The sequence below is a fragment of the Poecilia reticulata genome, chromosome 1 (genome assembly GCF_904066995.2).
Source record: "Poecilia reticulata chromosome 1, P_reticulata-male-v2, whole genome shotgun sequence".
Lineage (NCBI taxonomy): Eukaryota > Metazoa > Chordata > Actinopteri > Cyprinodontiformes > Poeciliidae > Poecilia > Poecilia reticulata.
The window spans coordinates 16,194,879-16,217,862 of record NC_088830.1 but is presented as its reverse complement, the minus strand read 5'-3'; the positions used below and the strand labels follow the sequence as shown (position 1 = coordinate 16,217,862).

At 40.1% G+C, this 22,984-nt stretch overlaps 1 protein-coding gene across 9 annotated transcripts in view; it reads left to right on the top strand.

Annotated features, from left to right (window-relative positions):
- Positions 1–443: 443 nt before the first annotated feature.
- Positions 444–22,984, top strand: part of ctnnd1 (catenin (cadherin-associated protein), delta 1) — a 32,144-nt gene continuing 9,603 nt past the window's right edge. For 3 of the 9 annotated variants that reach the window (XM_008407692.3, XM_008407676.3, XM_008407710.3), the window contains exons 1-13: positions 444–725; positions 10,964–11,111; positions 14,257–14,331; positions 14,609–14,731; positions 15,530–15,810; positions 15,953–16,043; positions 16,227–16,417; positions 16,499–16,745; positions 16,910–16,981; positions 17,592–17,742; positions 18,736–18,937; positions 22,112–22,229; positions 22,370–22,526. In XM_008407692.3, coding sequence (XP_008405914.1) covers positions 10,971–11,111; positions 14,257–14,331; positions 14,609–14,731; positions 15,530–15,810; positions 15,953–16,043; positions 16,227–16,417; positions 16,499–16,745; positions 16,910–16,981; positions 17,592–17,742; positions 18,736–18,937; positions 22,112–22,229; positions 22,370–22,526 — 1,849 coding nt within the window. In that variant the 5' untranslated portion in view covers positions 444–725; positions 10,964–10,970. The other 6 variants (XM_008407731.3, XM_008407684.3, XM_008407740.3 and 3 more) reach the window with 6 other exon arrangements.

Genomic DNA, 22,984 nt, shown 5'->3' with positions numbered 1-22,984 from the left:
AATAATAATAATAATAATAATAATAATAAAACAAAGAATAACACAAAAACAAGACAAGTGATGATGAAAAACAAGTGATAAGAAGCCCTTAAAGTTCCTTTTGTGTTTCCTTTGCAAACCAAGATTGCAGGGTGTTGAGAAGTTGGAAGTTGCTTGAAGTCCAGTGAGAGAATCATGAGAAAGAATAGACGAAGTTGCAAATAAATCCACCTGGGAATCCGTGACATTTCCGCAGAGCCACAGGCTGTTCGCCTCCATGCCACGCTGCACTGTTGCAGTAAATCGCGGAAAATATATTGTGTCTAAGAAATCAACTTACAAAAAAAAATAAATAAATTCTAATTTACTGAGTTGCACCTGTATGTGAAGCTTCTGAGAAATGCTCTGAGCCGAAGTTGGATTTCTTCCATTGTATTGGATGTGACATAGTCATAGGGGAGGAGTCCTGTGGGAAGGTGAGGAGCCACACCAATCTTTCCCATAGGAGTGACGACAAAAAGTTTCTTTTGTTTATTGGATCATTTGTGACATTTAGAAACCACATAACCCTAATTACTTTAGAATATATCAACCCTGGATCTGGGTCGTATCGTTTTGAACTATCCTGCTTTCTTATCTCTCGCTGGCCCCCACATCTCCCCCCCCGCCCCCCAGCGGAGAGGAAGAGGACAGACAAGTGGACAACAAGCGAAGGCGAGGAGGAAAGGAAAAACTGCGCTGCATAGGTGGGTGTTTTCTCCGGTATTCACCGTGGTTCCTCTCAGCATCTCTCGGGTGTAAAATCGCCCTGCGCCGACGTATTTTTGTTGTCTCACCCAAACTCTTCACCCAGCCCGGAGGGGTCGGGCTCCCCCGGATTGTGTCAAACAAGAGAGCTCGGCTAGGCCCGAAGCCATCAAACACTTATGGACTTTGAGAAAGAAACCTGCTGAAAGTGTCTACCACACGGGTAATGGCAATTCTGGTAGTGTTTTGTTTTGTGCGTGGCTGGTTTGGGGTTTGTTGGTGGTGGGAGCGGAAGCGACTTTTGGTTTGCTGAACTTGGCTGCCTGAGCAGGCTAGCGGCGTAGCATGGAGCTAATGGAGCTAGCACCAATGTCTACGTTTCGTTGATGAATAACTCGAGGGGGGAAAGGTGTATTAAACTACGTTCACCTTAAAGCGGCAATTATATAGGAAAGAAAACAAACTCCACACATTATGTCGGTAAGTTTTAATACAAATGAGAGACTTGCATGGCTGAGAGGTGTTATCACATAAAACATCGCCTCTTCACTGATTGACGCGTTTGAAAAACGCTATTTTAAAAATATTTCTCCGCCTCTTTCCCCGGGATTTCCTGTGTGCCCATCACAGGTGAGAGTACACGGAAGTCCCCTGGGACGCCTTACCGCATACTAGACCGTAAACTCTAAGTCAAAGTCCAGTTTGCTTATCAATTTCGCCCTTTGTGTGCCCTGAAACGCCCACTCTCTGTGGATGGTTAACCTGCGCTGAGCTTTCAGGTGACTATCCTCCTGTTGTGTGTATGATTGCCTTTGATTTTTGTTCACATTTTGATCTGTGTTTAAAGTCTGGTGTGAAATCTCAGCTGCTGTCTTTTGATGTGGTGAGGCAGGCAGAGGAGGGAGACGACGTTTCAAGTCTAAGAACCTGTTGTGTGGGTCTGGACCAGTGGGGTGTGGTGACAACAGGAGTGTTTGTTGCTTCATTATTTTAGTCCCTTGTGTGGAGGCTTAGTTTTACCTTCTCTACTTACAGTTTTTTCAGTTTGAATACAGACAGGAAATCTGCTTGGATATTCAGTGCCTTGCTAAAGTATTCATTCCTACTTGAACTAGACACTTTAACCTATTTGACTGAGATTTAATCAGACAGAAAAAAAAAAGATACACGATTGCATTGTGTGGCATGCATTTATATTTAGCAACTCTGAGACAATACTTTGTAGAAACACCTCAGAGCTGTCACAGCTGCAAATCTAGAAGACTGTTATATTTATCAGGTGATCTTTGCAACATAGCTCAGACTCCCTCAGAGTGAATGTAGAGGTTTTGTGGACTACAATTTTCAAGTCTTACCTCGGTTGGGTTTAGGTCTAGACTTAATAAGGTTTAGTGTGGATATATGGTATGTTAAAGTGGGTCTTCACTCCAGTTTGAAGTGGTTTGAAAGTTTCAACCTTCTGAGATTGTTGTTTATTTGGCTGCATCCATTTATCCATCAACTCTGACCATTTTTGCTGATGCTGCCACCATCATTGTCCTGTAGACAGATTCTCCCTCCTGAGCTGCACCAATGATACCATGGGCCTCTTTGCTGCTTCTGTGATATCCAGATTCTAGATCCTTTGATCTAGAGTGTGTTCTGTTTCCTAAGGGTGTATTCACATCAGTCTTGTTTAGTCCGTGTTAATTGAACTGGTTTGTATGTCTACAAAGTCTGTTTGTTTGGGGAGATGCGAATGGGGAATCGAATTCTGGTGTGGACCAAAAACGCAAATTTTGGTCCATCTAAAAACATAGGTCTGTGTTCGGTTGAAGCGAACTCTGGTGCGGTTTGAATGAATTATGTGAATGTTAAGCAGACCGGAAGCCGCTCCAAAAACAGGAAGTGGACTATAACGCTGGGCATTCTGGGTAAACGCAACCAAAACAAACGTGCGAGTCTAGCACTAGCAGGAGCAATGGCTCGTGGTGTTTTGCCAAAGATAAGAGAAATCGTACAACCACTAAAATCTGATGCCACTCAATTTTTGTTTACATTTTGTGAAGAAAGAAGTTGCTCTCAGTGCGTTTTTCAGAGGTTTTTGTGTTGTTTTCTTTAGTGGTTCTTGGTTCAGCTCCACTTCAGATGTGGGGGGAGGCAGGTTTTCAAGTTTGGCTCGTTTACACATTGCAGTATGAAAGTGAACCGCAACCAGCTGAAAATGTAACGGAGTCTACTGGACTATCAGGTGGAAACAACCTAATGTTCTCTAGCACACCTGTGTAAAAACTATGCATCATTTTCCTTTTTGTTACCAAATCGTATAGCTATAACATAAGTTTGTGGTTGTAAAATGGAAAGAGTGTTTTAAAACTTTATGAAGGCGCTGCACGTTAGTGGATTATAATTTTCTGTAGGATTTGTTTGATTGCCTGGACTTCAACACGGCAAACCTGAAACTTTGTTTCTGCATTTGCAATTAAATAATTTCTCGTTTACTTATCCCCCCCCCCCCCCCCCCGCCCCCCTTTGCTACAATCAGCTGATCAGTGAAGCATACAAATGCCTTGCATATTTCTGTGTACACCCTATAGTGATTGTTGCTGCAACCTGCTGGAACACAGATGGAGTAGATTGAGGACAAGTAAGGGCATGCTTAAAAATGTCCCCTCTTGAAATGAGGGAAGAAGGGAGTGGCCACTGAAAGAGAAAATGGACACAACGTCCTTTCTTTAGATACTTCTTTTGTTGCTTGGAATGATTCCTGGCCGTTCTGTCTGTGGAGGCCGAAGTTTTCCTAGCTGGTCGGGTGTTTTAAGCAGGGCTATCATTTGCTAGTGTGTAATGAATGGCTTGCAGGGCACACCATGGGTGTGTCCCACTTCTGACACACACCGAGGCTGGAGTTCTGCTATACTTGCTCCTCCTTGCTGTCTGTTTCTCCTCTTTTTGATTTATCTCCCTTGATCTACTTTTCCACCAATCACACCTTCAGCCTGTTTTTACTTGAAAGTTGAATGTGTTGGTTGCCTCTGGGTGTTATGTGTGTGATGGTAAACTCAGAGTGGAATCAAAATGAGCAGATAAAAAAAATGCAGCGGTGAAGTGAAACCTCTGCTCTGTCGCCTCCCTGGGAGCTCGTGGTTGATTTCTTGGAAACGTTGACCACCGACTTGTTCGGCAGCCGTTGTGCAAACATTCCTGTCGACAAGCGATTGCTCTCTGTTTGCAGATTAAACGTAGTAAATCATTGTCGGTTTTAATTCGGAGTAAGCTGAAATGCTTGGCGAAATTCAAAGTGATTTAAAATAATGTCATTCTATAGAAAGATAGTTTGTTAGCCCACAGTGGGGAAATTCTGAGAAAATATCTTCAAAATGTGTTAATTTTTAACTAGCTATGAAACGCTGCGGCTGCTAATGTTTTTACCAGTTCCCTGTTTACTATTCCATTCAATAATCACACGGTTTTGCCGTGCTGACCTGTTTCCTTTATTTCTCACCACTACTTACTGCAGCCCAGAATAACGTGGTGCTAACCAGCTTCTACACATAAAGCCACAGTTACATAATCTCAATAGTGGTCAGTGGATTTAGTGGTTTCTGCTCAGATGTTGAAGTATTGATGGATGCTGTACCATCAATGGAAGCTAATTTATTTTCAGATGGATGCTTGTTCCTTTTTTCCTTTCCCTGAGCTGCAGGTGGTCCTGGACTTTAAACGAATCATTAAATCAAAGGGCTTGTCAGGTTACTAGACAGTTCTCTTAAGGCTTATTGATAAATCAAGGCATAATGTCATATGTAGGTCATTATTAGCTTTGTACAATTAACAGATGCCTCTCAATGGCCCAAAATGAATATTATTTCTGTAATGTAGCTTTTGACTTGATTCGTGTTGAAAGAGCTCTGCTGAAGTTTTATTCTTCTGTGATGGCTGAGAAGAAAGTCCGTCATTTAGAAATAAGAAGTCAGAATGCAGCGTATTTTTAGATCTCTAACAATTTTTTTTCTAAATGTTAATCCAATAAAATCAGATGGAGGATTTGTAAAATGTGCAACAATGGTTTAGAAATATTTGTCAGTTAAACCAGCAAAAAACAAAAATACACCACTTTTTATTTGTCATTTCATATCATTATTTGATTTCTGATGCTGTGAGACAATTTGGGTTATGAATCAAATGGGCAGTGCAAAAACTTAAGTTGATTCATATTTGTTTTACTTTCTAGGTCTAGGACAGAGTATTAAAATTATTTAAATACATTATTTTGTCCTGGCTGCTGCTTGGAGTCAAATTGTATGTTTATTAAAAATATTCAAAATTCGAATATAGTCCATAATTAAAACATAAATTATTTAAATGCAGACACTGTGTTTTTATGGGATCTAAAAATGTCTGTAAAGTTCCTATATCGGCAACAGTGAAGTATTAAACGTGGTATTATAAAAGCCAAACAACCAGCACACCTTCTACCCATAACTTCTCTGTTCAGTTGATAAGGATTTAATGTCTAAAATATGCTAAATAATGAAGTTATGTAACAGTAAAAACACATTAAACTCTTTAACTTTAAAAAACAATTAACCCAGACCGAGGCTAAAAAGTTGAGCAAAAACTAGAAACCATTTGAATTTTTACTGTAAAAAGCTGTTTTCCACATCAGTGACTTCATTGAATTTGACCAAGTTGTTTTAATTTTAAGTCCCCAATTAATATGTTGGCATTGGTTGTTGCTTTTACACTCCCACCTCAAGAATTAGCTTAGCTATGTGACAAAGGTGACTAAACCACTTTCATTTTCTAGTCTCAGCAAAGTATGGCATGTTGGTGACATCTCATTTAAATAGAGATTTTGGATCACTAAAACGTTTGATTTTAGGTTTAAGAAGTCTGTTTTTTTTCTTCTGCTACACGTTTATCACCTATTTCTGCAAGAGAGGAGTGTGTTGTGCCTGTTTGCTGCTATGTCACTTGCCTTTGGTTGGCATTTAAATTTCCCTAGGCAGTATATTTTGTATCCCCTAATTTAGAAATGGAGATGACTTTAAAAAACAAATTTGGCCAATAGCCATCAGTGACGATGCTTCACACAAGTCAGACATTTACTGGTTGTTAGTCGGTTTTAGTTGGAAAGAAGCCAGAGAAACTAGCTAAACTGAAACCAAGAGGCAGAGCATGAGGCAGTTTTGAAGATAAAGAAGAACGGGTGAAAAGTGACTGGTGCTCTGGGACATGCCTTTCATTTCTATGAGTGACATACAATTTCATAGCTATAGGCTGTGATGTTACTTGTGGTGAAGAGAAAAATGATGTTAAAAGTTATTGCACAAATAAATGTCATTATCACACAAATTCTGGAGATTAATGAACACAAATATTGCTTTAAAACTAAAGTTTATGCATTATCGATTGAAGTTCTTAGCAACACCAATTACTTTAAGTCGCATATCTGGACCTATAAATGCCAATCAGTAAATATAAAAATTTTTATTATGAGACATAAACGCAACATAAACCTACATGGGGAAAAAATGACTTGAAAATAAATAAACCCAATCATACTGCCATCATCCATTAGCTTTTTTTTATTATTGTAGGAAGACTAAGTATGTCATTGTTTTTATGCCATATTAGATTCGTCGTGTTGATGCATTTTGACGTGCTTCAATTTTCCGCCGCAACACGCAAACTTCCCCATTCATTCAGTGCGTTATAGTTCCACATCGCTTAGGATTTGTTGCTACTCGTTTGCGCAGTGTGAAGGAAAGAGGAGACCAACTGCACAGGCAGGCTGTGAAATGAGATGCAGGTGATCGGTTTGTGTGATCGGCAACAAGAGACCGTGATCGGCGATCATCGATCAAACACTTTTTCACGGAAATCGGCTGATTGTGATCGGTGGCCGATCGATCGGCACCCCTCTAGTTTATATTCTATCTTGTCAATATTTCAAATATATTGAAATCATAATGTATGCTGAGAGGATGCACTTTGTTACACAGCAAGACAACAGATACAGATTGGTACTCAACTTCAACACAATCAACACATAACCATGACTGATGTTAACTAATTTTATTTACTGTATAATGCTATCAAAGCATGCTAATAATATCTGGGACATAAAATGTAGATATGTTTGCAGTTGGCCTTGTGGTTGAACATGTTTCTTTGGTCTTATTTGTTCAGTTATATTCAGATTCCCTCCATGCGCCCAAGGCCACTCATTTCCTTTCCCACTAAGATAAATGAGCTTGTGTTGTCTACATGGGACAGCTGGCCTTGCAGAGGTTCCTGAAAAGCCTGCAGGAAACCCTGAGTGTGAGTTAAGGTGGACATGTTTGAAACATCCACTTTCTTGGGCTCTGCCTTAATGGCCACATGTGGAGCAGTGTGGACCAGGACCGGAGCTCCTTGTGGTTTCATGTCAGGATGGTAAAAGTGTGACTGTCTGGATTTAGGCCAAGGTCAATGCACAAAGCACCACAGGGTGTTCACCAAATCTCTGTGCGACCATTCAGATGAAGCCTAGTCAGCAAAGCGCTTGTCCAGGCCACAACAGTGTTTTAACTTCGTTTCAGCTGTGAACAGGATGTGTGTTGAACTGCCTTAATGACAGAATGAATGAAATGGAAGATATGGTATATTATAAAAGAGATGGCACAGTTATAGTCCATTAAGCAAAAAATTATTTGGAGGGTCTAAATATTTGCCATGTACTGGTTATGGTGTATTGCTTCTTTGAGGAGTTAATGGCTGCACCGCCCTTTTAACAGAGGGGGTTGTGCTGCTAATGGCCCAATAATAGCGTAATGGCCGATTCCCAGGCTTTAAGTGATGGAAACCATTTACAGCTTTCACAGCAAAGTGCATCTTTCCACAAGAACGTTAAGATTTGTTAGAAGCTGTTGGGATTGACCAATTTTGTGTAGCAGAGAGGAAGGAACAGGAAATTAGGTTTACATTCTTGATGTGTTTGTTCTGTCAGAAAGATGTAACAATTCTTAACTTTGATAAAAAAATACTTATCTCAGATTCTCACTGTAGATTTGCATGGAATAAGAAAACCACGTGATCCCCGTATAAGATTGTATAACATGAACTAACTGGTTTTATTGAAAACAAGGAACACTTCTTCCTGGTGGCGTATAAATTACTAACTAGTTATATTAATGTCATAGCTGGATCTGTCGGTATAATAAATTTTGCTGTACAATAAATTGTCCCTGAAATAATTGCGATAAACAATAATATTGTCGTTTTGAGGCCATCTTCAACTAATATAGTAATATTATAATACAAGTTCACCCTCTCAAAGATTAATGAGCCTTAGTTTTGTATAGACCTAGAGTTTATTCAAAACAGCCAAATACTTAAAAAAAAAAAAAATGTAGGCAGCCTTTTAAAAGTTGAAGTTGTTTATTATGTCACCCGATTCACATTGAAATCTGTTTAAAAATTGTAATCCCAGAATTATACATTTTAAAAAGAAACGCATGTAGCTATAAAACATTCTACAGGTGATATTAAAATTTTTTTTTCCTATTATTTTCCATAATAATAGAGTTATAATAGTTTATTCAGGTTTTGACCTTTTACAGTTTAATATTTTCAGACCAAAACATAGCAGATTCTGCCTTGGAACAGAAATGCATCCGGCTTTTTAAAAAAATCTTTTTTAAATAAAGTAAAACTTTTGGTAACATGATGGAAAATGTAGATAACCCTTTCTAGGTATGTTCACATTATCGTTGGGACTTTTTAAAACTGCAACCTGCTGTAACCTGAGACAAATACAAACCTGAATGGTATGAAAGCAACTTTTTTTTTGTCAGTTTTAATAAGGAAACTTTGTAAAACCTGGTAAGGAAGAACGGTCCATGCTCAACCGTTGCCATTAACAACGTTAACACCTGACGGCCTTTTCAACATAAACATGCTTTTTGTTTTATTTTAGAGATAAAGTTTAAGCCAATTTGTTTTCTTGTTTACATATTTCACCTAAGAAACAGTACAGGATTCCACCCACTTTCTCTTTCCAGCTTTTATTTTTAAAATACCGAGACAACACAGACAAAAGATGAATTATGAATTTTTTTTTAGGACGGCTCCCAACAGCTGAGGCAGGATATGACACGCTAAATCTTACTCTGGAATGTATGACAATGGTACTACGGGAGTGTTTTCTTGCAGCTCCAATGTGCCTTTAACCACAAATGTCTCTATTTTTTTTTCTTTAATTATTTTTTCCTCCCACACAGACGGAAAAAACGTTTTGCTTAACTTCACAAAAAAGTTGCCAGTGCTCTGTTGGAGTATTTGAGAATAGTAACAAGCATACAAACTTGCCACTTTCTTCAGTCACCCATCCACACATCACTCGCTTATGTGAACACACACTCAAACTGGCATACATCCACACTTAATACTGGAGTCTTTTTTTTCATTCAGACGGTCCCGTCTATGCGGCCGGACAGCAGATTGGCGATCCATGAGTCGATGAACTTTGAAGCAGAAAATGATTTTTGCCCTGGTTTGGAGATGAGCCATGCTCATGTCATTCCTTTATTAGACTCTGCTGAAGTAATCCTTTTCCAGATTCCCCTGTCCTCCCACGCCAGTCTCCCTGCTGAGGGTAAAAGTGTAAGACTGCGATGGTCTTACTTTGGGCTGGACTGGCCTCTGTAATTTAGGTTTATACCATCTGTGGCATGCGTTTAGGTTGCATTTTCTTTATTTAACAGGAGAAGAAAAAAAACCCTTTTTTCTCTTGCGTCTGCGTCTCTCCTAAGCAACCATGTCTTAATTTCTTTCCAAGCATTTTCTCTGTGGCTACATGTTAAATTGAGTGCATTTGACATGATTGATTGCCTCCATTATTCACAGTAATATAGCTCAGTAGGCCGTTTTAAAATGCCGTATCGGGTCTCATTTAGTTTTATGGTATCGTGTGTCAAGCGGTCCATTTATGTTTGACTCAACTGTCTTCAGTCTGGTGACTTCACACAATTTTTCAAAGAAGCTGAGAACAACCACCAAGTTTTAGACGGTGACCATATAAGGAGTCTGACAAATCGGTTTGATACTGTGTTATCTTGGATCCTTGGTGGTTAATTGTTAACCAGAGTTATGGTTGCGTAATGTTGGATGTTTTTTAGGTACAGTCATGGCTGCTGAGAGGCTCTTTTTAAAAAGTTATTACAGACATAAAATACAATGTAGCTCTGTATTCGTTCACTGGACAAAGTTCAAACATAACTTTAAGCTTGGCTTTTTTAGAGCTAGCTTTATTTTTGCTTTGAGAGACTCTGATGACATTTTCTCTGCGTACTAATCTTAACAATACCCTTTAACTTTGTTTTTAGTTTTAACACAGATTGTAGTACAAAACCAGAAATGCTCCAAGAATTCAGCCAATCAGGATCAACTGTGCTACTTTAGATTTTTAAAAGCGTGGCCAATAATTGGCTGAATGGAAAGTAAAATAATTATACCAGGTGATGATAACAGCAGTACTCTTCGGTTTGGACTCTTTCTGAGGGAGGAGTACCTAAATAAATTCTCTGTTTAACAACTTTTACTGTAAGAATCGAGTAACTTTGTGCCACTAACCTAAATGTCACAAGTTTCCTTACAATATAATATATCATTTAGAAATTGGTATATAATCAGAACTCTTTTTGTTGTTGATTTAAAAATAACCTTTTTTTTTTGTTGCTTCGATGCATTGTCCCAGTCTTTAAAGTTTAGAAGCTCACAGCCCCTCTCTGCTCTCACATCTCTCTCCTTTTCACATTCTTGCTTTTTTGAAGGCAAAAGGTGCTAACAAGCTCCACATGCTGCTGTTGAAAATTGCCGCTCTTCCCTCTTGTTGTTAATCTCACTTTCTAATTTTAACCCTGCTTAGCTGTAGGTGAAGAAAGATTGAAATGTGACGACAGCCTCCTTATGTCACTCCCTGTCTTGAATTGTTTTAGGTGGATTCTGTTGGCAATTTCTGCTTTTTCGGTTTCCACTTTTATCACTTTTTCTCTGCTTTACTTTCCAGCTTCTCGCTAATTAAGTATAAACTTCATTATCGCTTCTTTGCTGTTTAGATTCCTGGTGGCGCCCTGCGTCAGAGCCCTGCTCTTTTTTATCTGTGTGCACGTTGGTGGCTTTCTGTCTGTCCTCTGATAAATCTTGGTGTTGGACGCATCTGTCCCTGTGCTGTGTGGTGACGGTCCTGTCCTGTCCTGTGCTCTGCTCTCAGTGTGTGAATGGAGCAGTGTGCGAGTACGGCCTCCCTGCTGGCCTCCGTGCGGGAGCAGGAGAGGCAGTTTGAGATGCTGAGCCGGGCTCTGGAGGAGGAGCGGAGGTCGTGTGCCGGCACCTTGCCCCGCCCCCTCCCCAACATGCAGGTAATGCCCTCTGACTCTTCCACCCTCACTACCCTCATGCACCTTTTCCGTCTCAATCCTCCTCGGATTCTTCCATTTGATCTGAACCGGTTCATCCAAAGTCATCTTCATCATCACCCTCATCTCATCTGTGCTGGACGGCAGCAGACCACAGCAGCAGCTAAAACACGTGACTCTTAGAATTCAGATTAAATAAAGTCAAGTAAATGCTTTTTAAAACTTAAGCCCCAGAGGGGGTTTCTGAAGTATGTGTTTAAAATAAAACATCCAAATCTAATTTATATTTTCTTAGAAATTATAAGCTCTATTTCAATGATCTTGATATCAAGAGACTCCATCAGAAGTATAAGTATCACAGCAACTGCTATAGTTTCAGAGAAAATGAGAACGGAGCATACGATAAAATAATTTGGATTAGGCCTGTCATAATAACGTGCTGAACAATAAATTGTCACAGAAATTACTGCTGTAAATGGCAATATTGTTGTTTTGGGATCATTTTCACGCAATATATTGGTAATGCACAATAATGCAAGTTTGCTCTCTCAAAGACTAATAAACTTTAATTATGTACAGAACACTTAACACTGAAACTGGAAGATATTCTAAATATCCGAAACAAAACACAACACCCAAAACCAATAAATAAAAACCACACCAAGCCAAAACCATAAATACAATGGATTATGAAGTTTCTTTCAACAAAATTGCCTTTCAAAGATAATAGAAAGATTAGCTTATTTTAATATACCATGCGATTATTGCTTAGGTTTATCCCTCCCCAGAATTCTTTGCTTTATAGTGTAGTGTATACAGACATTCTAGAAATGTCACAAATAAGGCTACAAACTTCTGGAAACCACAGACTCACCCGTGGACATTACCTGTGCAAAGAACGGAAAGGAAAGAATAATTTCCTTTCTAATAATTTATATTTTTTGAAAGGCAATTATGTTTAGAGACTTCATAATCCATTTTATTTACGGTTTTGGTTGTGAGTTGTTTTTATTTCCATTATATTTACCAGTACTGTTTTTGTTTTTGGATATTTAAAACTGGCTTCCAGTTCCAGTGTTAAGTGTTCTTTACAAAATTAACGATTATTCATCTTTGAGGGAGAGAACTTGCATTATTTTTCCATCATCAATACTGGAAGTAAAACAACCAAAATATGTTTTTTTTTTTTTTTTTTGGCACTACCAGGGCTCCTTACACTGTATTTTTGATGAAGGTTCCTGGTCACTGACGTCTGTCCCACAACCTTTGGGCATAAGTTCAAACGCCATATTATTTCAGATAACATCTGTAAGTTCCACAAAGACGTTCTTGAGATTGTTCCCCCCAAAATGTCAGGCTTTGGAAATGCTGCGCCGCCCGATGGTTTTGTCCCGACTTGTCCATGAATGTTTGCATGCAAAACTACGTCTTGCTTTTATGTTTGGTTTGTTGTTCCGACTTTTTCTGATCCGGACTACTCTTGTTCTTCTGTCTTTACTTGCTGGAGGGTATCCCCTGTTGGGGTAAGGATGAAAATAAGATCCTGTCTTTTGATTTCTTAAAGTATGTCACTGTTTTGCTTATCAGTCACGGGGTGAGTCAGTTACTTGGCTCTGAACCCAAACTTAAAACGCTCGATAATTCTTTCACTTTCTCAGAGGAGCCATTAGTGTGTACAGCTTAGCACTTCCTCACCATCAGGGAACCCTTGCTGCTTTAACCAATAACCATCCACCTCAGTTTGCTGCTCTGGCATGTAGCCGCACCTTAATCTGACAATGTCTCAGGTAATTTCAAGACTGTTCTGAGTCATAAGGTGCTGCTGTAAATGCAGGATGTTAAATAGTGAGTGTGTGCAGACCAGGAATGTTGCTTGTGTTGCCCCCATCACTGCTGTGTATTGGTGTGTGTTAACATTGCCTGAAGGCTCCAGCATGCCTCTGCTAGGCAACACAACATGATATCGGTCTTTACTGACAGGTATCCACATGTCTCCATCTGTCCAGCTGCTTCTCTTTCTGTCTGTGGCTTAATCTGATCTGAACAGTTTGAGTCCAGTAGCTTAATCTGATGTGCGCTTGTGTGTGTGTGTGTGTTGAAGACCTTATTGTCATCCGTTTCCAGCCAACAGTGGCTTATTTCTGTTTTTTAACTTTAAATCACGAAGAATCTCATTTTAAATGGGTACTAAGCAGGAACAGAGGTCTGTCTGTGGCTGAAAATCATCTATCATGTCAGCTGTTTTTTCTTTCATTACTGACAAATTCTCCATTTGTCATCTATTCATACCCCCATCACAGCTCATTCATTATCGTTATGCAACAATGCCCTGCAAAAGTATTCATACCTCCTTGAAGTTTCTCATATTTTGGCTATTTACAACCGCAACCTTTAGAATTTTTTTTATCCCTGAATCCAACTAAATATAATTTGCTTAAAGCCACGAATGTTTGGAAAAAATAAAAAAAAAATTTCTAAAGGTCTTCTATGGGAAATTTGTTTTCATTTTATACTAAAAAATTATTTTTTATAAATGAAGCAAAAAGCAAACCATTTCCACCCGATGGCCGGATAATGATGGTCAGTTTTTATATGTTCATTTGTAAAAAAAATAAAAATAAAAAAAAAAGTTGCCAATCCCATAAAGTTTCCTACCACTTAAAAATATGCAGCACTATGTTTGTTGTCGTTGGAAATCCCAATAAAATAGATGTGGTTGTAAAGTAACTGAATGTGAAAAGGTTGATGGAGGATGGATTCTTATGCAAAAACTGTATTAAGGTAAAAATATTTTACCTTCTTAAATATAAAAACCTTAGTTGTATCGTCATGACTGCAAGTATATAGTTCTTAAAACCATTTGTTTGATTTCTGGTCTGTTGATTGCGTGTTTGTAATGCATGATGGGAGAAAAAGGTCTCATAACATTCCTTTTTTTTTCTTGGTACACAGATGTGGCTGAAATTAAAAAGTAATCTGATAAATCGCTGCTTTCTCCTTGTTCTGGATGAATAAAGGCATCTGCTCAGTAGCTAGCAGCGTGACACAAATGCTGTGTTTGCCTAGAAATGCATATTTAAATTCAGTTTCTTGCTAGTGCCGTGTGTGATTCTCTCACGAACATGATTTTGTTTCTGTCTGTTAACAGAACGGCCGCATTCCTTGTGATGCAGACCTAGAAAGGCTGACGCTGAACGAGGGTTACATCAACGGGACACATCATGTAAGAATCAGACCTCTGATGCCTGAAGCTGGAGATAACGGAGCATCACATTCCTTTTCTGTTAACTATATACGCTTTAGCAACATAGAAGATGGAGTATAAGATGCAGACTGCATTTAATGCTCATAACTGGAACTGGTTTGAGAGTACCGTAAATAGTGTATTGATCATCACACAATAAATTGAGCTATGTTATGTTATATCAAAACGACCCTTTGGAGTCTCACAACTTGAGACATCGGGACTGAAATTGAGCATTGTGTACCTGTGCATTTAGTTCAGGATGGAGCCTGGTCAGCTGGTGCAGGAGACTTTCACAATGGAGGAGCCTCAGGATTTGGCCCCGGTAATCTCCGTGGAGACGGATGACGACGGGACCACGAGGCGCACAGAAACCACGGTAAGGAGGAGATCAAATGGCAGTGGCGTGTTTTAGAGTCGAAAAGTCTAAGTGCATCTCAGAAAGTTGGAACATTATTCAAAAGCTCATTTATTTCAGTAACTCGTTTGAAGAACATATAAATGCAGTTCATAGACTGATGTTTTCAAGGATTTATTTCTGTTAACTATGATGATTTTTTTTTGTTTTTACTTTCAGCTAATTAAAACATTTAACAACATTCTGACTTGTAAAACAATTTGAATAGGCACATTTAACACCTGCTTAAAGATTGTTTTCTAAAGATACTTTTAATCTGACAAAAAGAGCTTTGTTAGAAAGCATATTTTAATTTCTTGATGTGCCTATGTGGCATTTTGTGTCTGTGGCAATTCAATTTTGACGGGGATTTTATGTTATTGTTGAAATGTTTGGGAATGCTTTCTCCAGCATGACTTTCAGAAGTTTCTGATTAAAGTAGCGTATGAAAACACAAACAGAACTGACAAAACCTCTCACGGCAGCTACACCATGTCTTTTCCATGTTGCAACAAGTCTGTTATTTGTAATAAATTAACAACATAGTTCATAGTAGTGACCTGGGGACAGAGAGAAAATTAGCTTTATTAAAATTTTGCTGTTGCATTCATGCTTCTTTGCTCTGATATCTAAATGATACCCAGACAATCAGCTTCCTATAAAAACAGGCCAATCCTTGACAAAATGTCAACAAGTGTAAAGAACGTAGCTCCTGTTTTAGGGCTAGGTGTGTTAACAAAAACCACGGTAAAACACTCGCTCCCTTTCTTCCCTTTTTAGGTGAAGAAAGTAGTAAAGACCACCACAACTCGCACAGTCATCCCCTCTGTGTCGGACACTCTGTCTGTGGATGGAGGCGGTTCTCTTGTCGGGGGTTACGCCTCACCCATGGTCTACAGGCCGGGCCCGGGCGGCGCCGTGCCCATGGAGTACCCCACCCATACCGTGCCCCGCAATTACAACTACGGTCCCCCAGGGGGCTATGACGACTACCGCGGAGGACCTCCGTCTGAGGCGTACTCCAGCCTCAGCAGGGGGGCTCGGATGGACGATCGCTACAGGTAACAGGAGTTTACTGAAACCTGAACTCCTCTCATCGGATTTTAGTGACGCAGTCGCTGCATTTTGAGCTTGTTGCGTTCAGATGGTTGAATGAATTCATTTCGGCTGAGTTTTCCCTCCACTCTATCTATTCTCTATCAGACCAGTCCACGCAGATGGCTACAGAACCCTGGATCCGAGCTACCGAGCTCCTAGTAGGAACCAGTTGGACCCATATGCTGCCCAACCACAAGTGTGTGCAACAGTCACTGCATCATTAGCTTCAGGGCTTGTTTTAACTGAATCTAGCTCTGGCATGCTGATCTTGCAGGTTTTACCTGACATTGACAATTTGTTTGCCAGCTACAGTGTGTCAAAATCTACTGGAATAACTGGTCTCCAGCTACTGTAAAGCGTTATTTCCGTCTCTCCACAGGTTGGGCGAATGGGAAGTGCATTGGAGCTGTCGTCCATTCCCCGGTTTGTCGCAGATCCGTACGGTCTGGAGGATGACCAGCGCAGCATCGGCTACGATGAGCCGGACTACGGCATGGGACACCCAATGCACTACAACACCATGCCCCTCAACCATGCCTTCCCACATGGCCCCCCGCCACGCAGGACCGGGTGAGTGTGGTAGTACGGTTTGGCAAAAAACTGGTTCTTCTCTCTCATAGCTGAAACAACAAGCTTGTTCTCCCTCTGCAGGAGTTATGAAGGCGCTTTAGATGGTGCAGGAGAGGTTTACTATTATGGTGCCGGGGCACCGCTGGCTAAGGGCGAGAGGGGCAGCGTGGCTTCACTGGACACTCTGAGTATGAGGAAAGGACCACCAGCTAGTGGATGGCGTCAGCCGGAGCTGCCAGAGGTCATCGCCATGCTGAACTACAGACTGGACCCAGTCAGGAGCAATGCAGCTGCGTACCTGCAGCATCTCACCTTTAAGAACGACAAAGTAAGACTTTTTCTTCCATCGTGAAGATGACCTTTTCCACGTGGTGCCCTTTTTATCCACTTGAGCACCGGACCTTAAAAGCGTTTGTCACTGAACCTGGTGAAATATAAGGAAGCGCGCTATAACACAAGCACACGAATAACATCAACCTCCTTGATTTACAGGTGAAGTCTGACGTCCGCCGACTGAAGGGCATCCCTGCCCTCGTGTCCATGCTTGACAACCCTAACAGAGAGGTCAGTTTGAATCTCTCCCCAACTTGTTTTCTGTCTGTTTCATAAGTTATTTATGCCTGAGCTAAGTGGAGCCAAATTGATGGATCGAGCTTTTACTGCACTGCTTTTGCTCTTTAAACTGAGTGCGATAAAATGTCTTAGGCGATGTGTTTACATGGTAAATTTGTCGAGACAGAAACCTTCTGTGTTTGTACAGAAGGAACTAAAGCTATAAATGTGAATTATTTGGGGACACATGGTCTTAATATGATTTTGGGCTTAATCCATATGAATGTTTTTTTTTTTGTTGCAACATTTTTTGAACATTTTCTATGTAATGTAATAAACCTCAATATATTGTACAATTTGTGTCTGAAACAGGTTTTAATAATCTTAAAATCAGATATTTGTTGGAAAACTGATGTATTGGTTCAAACCAGAGGTACACTGGTTCAGATTAAAGCTGGTTCATAGCTCTACATTTCATCTAGAGTGAGAGAGAAGTGTGTTATGCACTATGTGCAGCATAACTCTGGGTTACAACATTCTGGTTCCCTTACACGCATTTAATCTTTTGTTTACAGAGTAATCACTAGTGTCTCATAAAGCTGTCCCTGGCTCTGTGTTACAGGTTCACTTTGCAGCGTGTGGAGCACTAAAGAACATTTCTTTCGGCAAAGATGCAGACAATAAAATTGCCATCAAGAACTGCGATGGAGTTCCAGCGCTGATCCGGCTGCTGAGAAAGACGCGCGACCAGGACCTCACAGAGATCATCACAGGTTAGACTTATAGTAAAAAATCACAGGCTTTGTATGTTCTGGACATCTGGTCTGTATTGTAGTTTGTTTCATCATTTATTTTTAAAGCTGTTTTTCTTTAAAAATAAATGATTGAATGCAGTTGAAAGAGCAGAAACTTGGCAATATTTCCTCCACTAATCTGGCAGCCAACTAGATCTCCTTCTGTTTGAAATTTGCATTTCGTTTAGTAGTTATATTGTACATACATGGATTCAGAAAGTTGTTGTAGGTTATGTCATGTATTTCAAGCTTATTAAATCCATTATGTTCTTGTCTCCACTTCCTTGCTAAATTAAAGGTCTTCCTTCCGACAGAACTTTTTTTCTCTGTGTAGGTTTTTCATTTATGGTAAAGCTCCTTCTTCAGATCATTTGCATCTGTAGTTGATGCACATGAGCAAAACAAAGATTGAGGAAAACACAGGGCCTGAGCTGAAGTACAGGGACAACAATGAAAGTTGTATTTAGTTGAATTACAGAATTCAGAGGCCTAAAAAAAATCACATTCTTGCAGGCTGTTTTTCTTCAAATTGTGTTTTTTAGGTTATTTTTGTGTAGAGACGGTATGGATCATGATATAAAATGCTGAATAGTTGTATGTAATAAGTTTTGTTTCCTGTTTATATTGGCTGCTTACAATCTCTGATAAATGTGGCTTCTAGACGGTCTTTGGAACGTGTACCTTGGAGAAAATAATGAAACTCTCGGCAAAAACCGATGAATAGGAATAAAAGATGCTGACGCATAACAAAATAAATAATCTATGAAACAATAGAAATGTTTATTCAGAAGTTGTGGTTTACTGTTATTGTTTTAATCATGCTATATAAGCATATTTCATATAATTCAAAATTTCCAGGTCTTCTTTCCTGTAGTTTCCCCAATTATATCCGTTTTTAAAATGTCACTTTAAAACTAGACTAAGCATCGTCTTTTCACACATTAACCATAAAATGGTGCGTTTTCCCCAAAGGGACTCTGTGGAACCTGTCGTCCCAGGACTCCGTGAAGATGGAGATTGTGGATAACGCTCTGCACGCTCTCTGTGACGAGGTCATGGTTCCCCATTCGGGCTGGGAGCGGGCGACCAACGGAGCTGGAGGGGGCGAAGAAAACGGCAAGCCCAGAACTCCTGAGTGGGATACGGCGCTCACTAATACAGCGGGCTGTCTGAGGTATGAAGGAAGGAAAGGGAAGAACGCAGATCAAAGCTGCCGCTAATGGAGGGGAGACCTGATCTTTTCAGGAAAACAACAGGGAAGGAATCTGGTTAAGCAGATTGATAGGAGGAAGGAAGAAAGTTAACACAGCAGAGGACCTGGGTGTGTTTTTATAAAGCTACATAGAACATAGTTGGAATGCAAAGATTTTCCAAGCTTTCATTAATCTGATTGAACTCTGCTGCTCTTCAAGAAAGGTTTTGTCTACATAAACATAGTCTGACTAGAGTAATCATGTAATGAGTGATTTTTCTGCAGCGTTTGATCTTACAAGTGTGTTTATGTTGCTTAGTTTTCAAAAGGTTTTACCAAACAAATCCAAAAATTGTGGATCACTAAGTTCTACCAATTACTTCCGTACATCACCTGATGTTTAATTTTAATCTCCATACAGCTGTTCACAATCTCTAACACCACACATCGGCCTGAACCCACCGTCTACCATAAAACATGGAGATGCTCTGGGGTTGTTTTTCCTCAGTATATTGGTCAATCTTGGAACAAAAAGTTTTAGAGGCTGGAAAAGACTTGAGACTGAGACAGAAGTTCAATGTCCAGCAGATCAGTCGCCCCGGACTTCCCAGCAACTTCCAGCAAAATGCTGGAAAAACAGCATTTTGTTGCCGTTTTTCCAGCAACAAAATGCACATGTCCCTCCTTCCTCCATTGTTATTTCACCCTTAGTTATTTAGAGTGAAACTTTAGACAAGAGAGCTACAGTGGAGTGGTTTAAAGTCAAAGCGAACCTGCTTTTAGATTAGACTGGCCCAGTCAAAGTCTAGACCCCAAACTAACTGAGAATCTGTGGCTGAAGCCTGAAAGTGTCTTTCCACAGATTCTTTCCATTTATTCCGACTGAACCTGATCAATTTCAATGAGCAGTGGAGAGTTTTGATTTAAACCAGGTTGATATCAGCACCTGGTTCTAGAAAGTATGAACAGAAGAGCTGAGCTTAAATGAACTCCACACTTTTAAGATTTGTATAGGTTAAAAAAAAGTGTCCTCGTTATTACACCTCACCATTATGAACTACTTTGAGTTGGTCTGTCACTGACAATTCTTTCAGAGCCCTGCTGCTTGTTAAATTTGGAAGCGGTCTGCCACAATGTTTAAATAAATCAGAGGAACGGGAAGAAAGGAATTTAAGTTATTGCAGGAAATAGCAGAGAGCAGTAGGGCAATGGCCTGTGCACTGTAAACAGTATTAGCAGGCCAGTGGGTCTGTTATCAGTGGATTCTCTTCCACAGTTCGGTTAATTGGAGCTGTTCTGCTTCATGGGAGAAGCATGTAAATAACGTTATCTTGAAGACTTTAAAAGTCTTGGTGGTTGATGATTTGTGCTCGGCATCAAGTAGGATAAACGACATGTTGAGCTTTTACTGTCTGCCTGATGCTCCAGAACGAATCGAATGAATCGGGGATGAAAATGAGACATTAATAGTTCAAATTGTAGAATCTGGTTGATGGATGTGAGGGGTATGGTTTGGATTAGTAGCTGTAAGGATCACTCTCGGGTTTATTCCTAGATTCCCATCTTAACTCTGTTTGAAAGACTTCCAAGATTTCCATGAGCCACCATGCTCCCTGACAGGCTGAAAGCTCAAATAAATATAGACAAACAACTTTGCTTTAATTTATTCAACTTTTTCTGTGATTTGTGTGAACTTTCACTCTAAATAACAACTTTAGACGAGTGATCTAGTTCTCAGTTTGCAGTTATTCCAACCCGGCTATTACACTTTTAGAACAGGGATGAAAACTGTCTGAAGCTGGAGGAAAACTTCTGATGGCAACTGGTGTATTTACTCAGCTTCTACTCGTACATATCAGAGTTTTGAAGAAGCAGAAATTTTGCATCTCCAAGTACAATTACCAAAAGTTCTACAAGTTGTTTTAGCTTTTAGTTTCATTCCAAAAAGAGAGTACTAAAGTTGGAAGATTATGTCCATATTTTCAGAAACCAGCGAGTCTTCTCCAGGTCAGATTTATTGCAGCTAATCTAGCCTAGAAACTGTCTGTATTTTCAGATGTTAATTGGGTAAAAGCACCACGTTTCGACAACAGAATATGGAGCTGCGATTTTAGTGCGTCATCGAACGAGCATTCGCTCTTTGATTCTTAGCTTCTACCTCACTAGCTTCAACCACATTGTAAACAGCAGCCCGTCTTCCTTCAGTGAAGGTGCTCATGTAAAACACACATATTCCTTATTAGGAACTGTGCCAAGCTGAACAGGTTAAGTAGCACAACACAGCACAATGCCATCAGCCATTGTTTTTGTTGTTGTCTGCCCGCGCAGGGAAAGAATAAACCCTACAGCTGTGCGTTCTGCGCAAGTGTGCGTTCACACCTGCAGATTTCCTCACACCTCTGTATGGGATGTTACAGAAAAGTTTCACTCTGAGGCCTTGTTACACAGAGACGCTGATCAGTTAAACTGCAACCTTTTTGATGCAATCCAGCCGCTCGTTTACGCAACACCGATGACGAGAGTCTCTCACAGTGGAACTTTTGAAACCATGACTCAGTGAAACTTTTCCATAACGCCGTTGGCGAAGGTGAATAGCACTCCGCAAGTGTGTGGAAGTGCACATGCGCAGTATGCACAACTATTCGGTGTGTTTTGCGCAACCACTGGCACATGACAACAAGAACAAACGAGGATAGAGCTGTGCTACTTTCTGTCCCTGCATAGTTCTAGTGAACTTACCGACCTGTACGTAGTCGCAGTTGGAGGGAACGTGTCCTGGTGTTGAACGAAACGGCCGTCTGTCGCTGGGAAATACAACACTGAATGGCTGCGGTTTTCTAGTTTATCCTGCTTCCTTTACGTTTCTCGACTAACTCAATGTCCCACACACAAACACACACACAGAGTTGAGATTGATCTTTAAGTAAGAATGAGTCGGAGATGTAACGGGATCTTGTCAGACTGTACTCTTCTTTGTGAAACTGCAGATTTAAAGGGAGTTTCATTCAAACAACTGTGGGGGGGCGTTTTCAGACACAGCTGTACTTGTTGTCGGTTCATGTTGTGACCAAAACTGACAATTTTCTTTTTTTCCCCTTCTTTATGGCTTTTCATTTCTCAGTTGCCTCATTCTTCTTTTTTCGTGTCTGTTTTTAGGAATGTGAGTTCAGAAAGAATTGAGGCGAGGCGGAAGCTGAGAGAGTGCTCCGGTTTGGTCGATTCCCTCATGTACATCGTTCAGTCCCAGATTAACTGTAAAGAGCTCAACAGTAAGGTACGTGCAAGGTTGGCTGGATTTACAATCGGTATTTTCAAAATTCTGTATTTAAAACTAATTGTGTGTCCTGCAACTTTTTATTTTTAATTTTAATTTTTTTTATCTTTTTACACCTGCACCTTGTTCTGTCTCCACAGCTGACTGAGAACTGTGTTTGTCTGCTGAGGAACTTGTCGTATCATGTGCACAAAGAAATACCGAACTACGAGGCCTACGACGAGAGCAAACAAGCCAACTCGAACCCCGCCCCCTCAAGCCAGAGGGCTGGCTGCTTCAGCTCCCGCAAGGGCAAAGGTCGGTGTCACAGAGCGACATGGAAGTCATGTGTTGTGTGTGTGTGTGTGTGTGCACTCATTCAGTTTCTGGGGCATTTAGGGTGACATCACTGACTACACATTCTAACTCAACTGATACCAAAACACACACACACACACACACACACACACACACGCCTCAACAAACAAAACTACTCGATGTTTAAGGAATGCCAACATTCTCATCGTTTGTGGTCGCTGCTGGTTTTTCATTGAGAGCATTGATTTGTTTCAGCTGCAGCTTTTTTCTTTTTTTTTTTTGCTGGAACATAAGCTGATACTTTATCGTATGTGTTATTCATGTTAACCGAGTTCATTCAGAAATAGTGAGTTTTTTTAGTTATTTTTCACTTGTTTACTTTTTGATCATTAACAATCAATCATGCTAAATTTATCTTTTTATGTGAGAGTAAAAGTTCTTTTACTGCTGATAGAAAG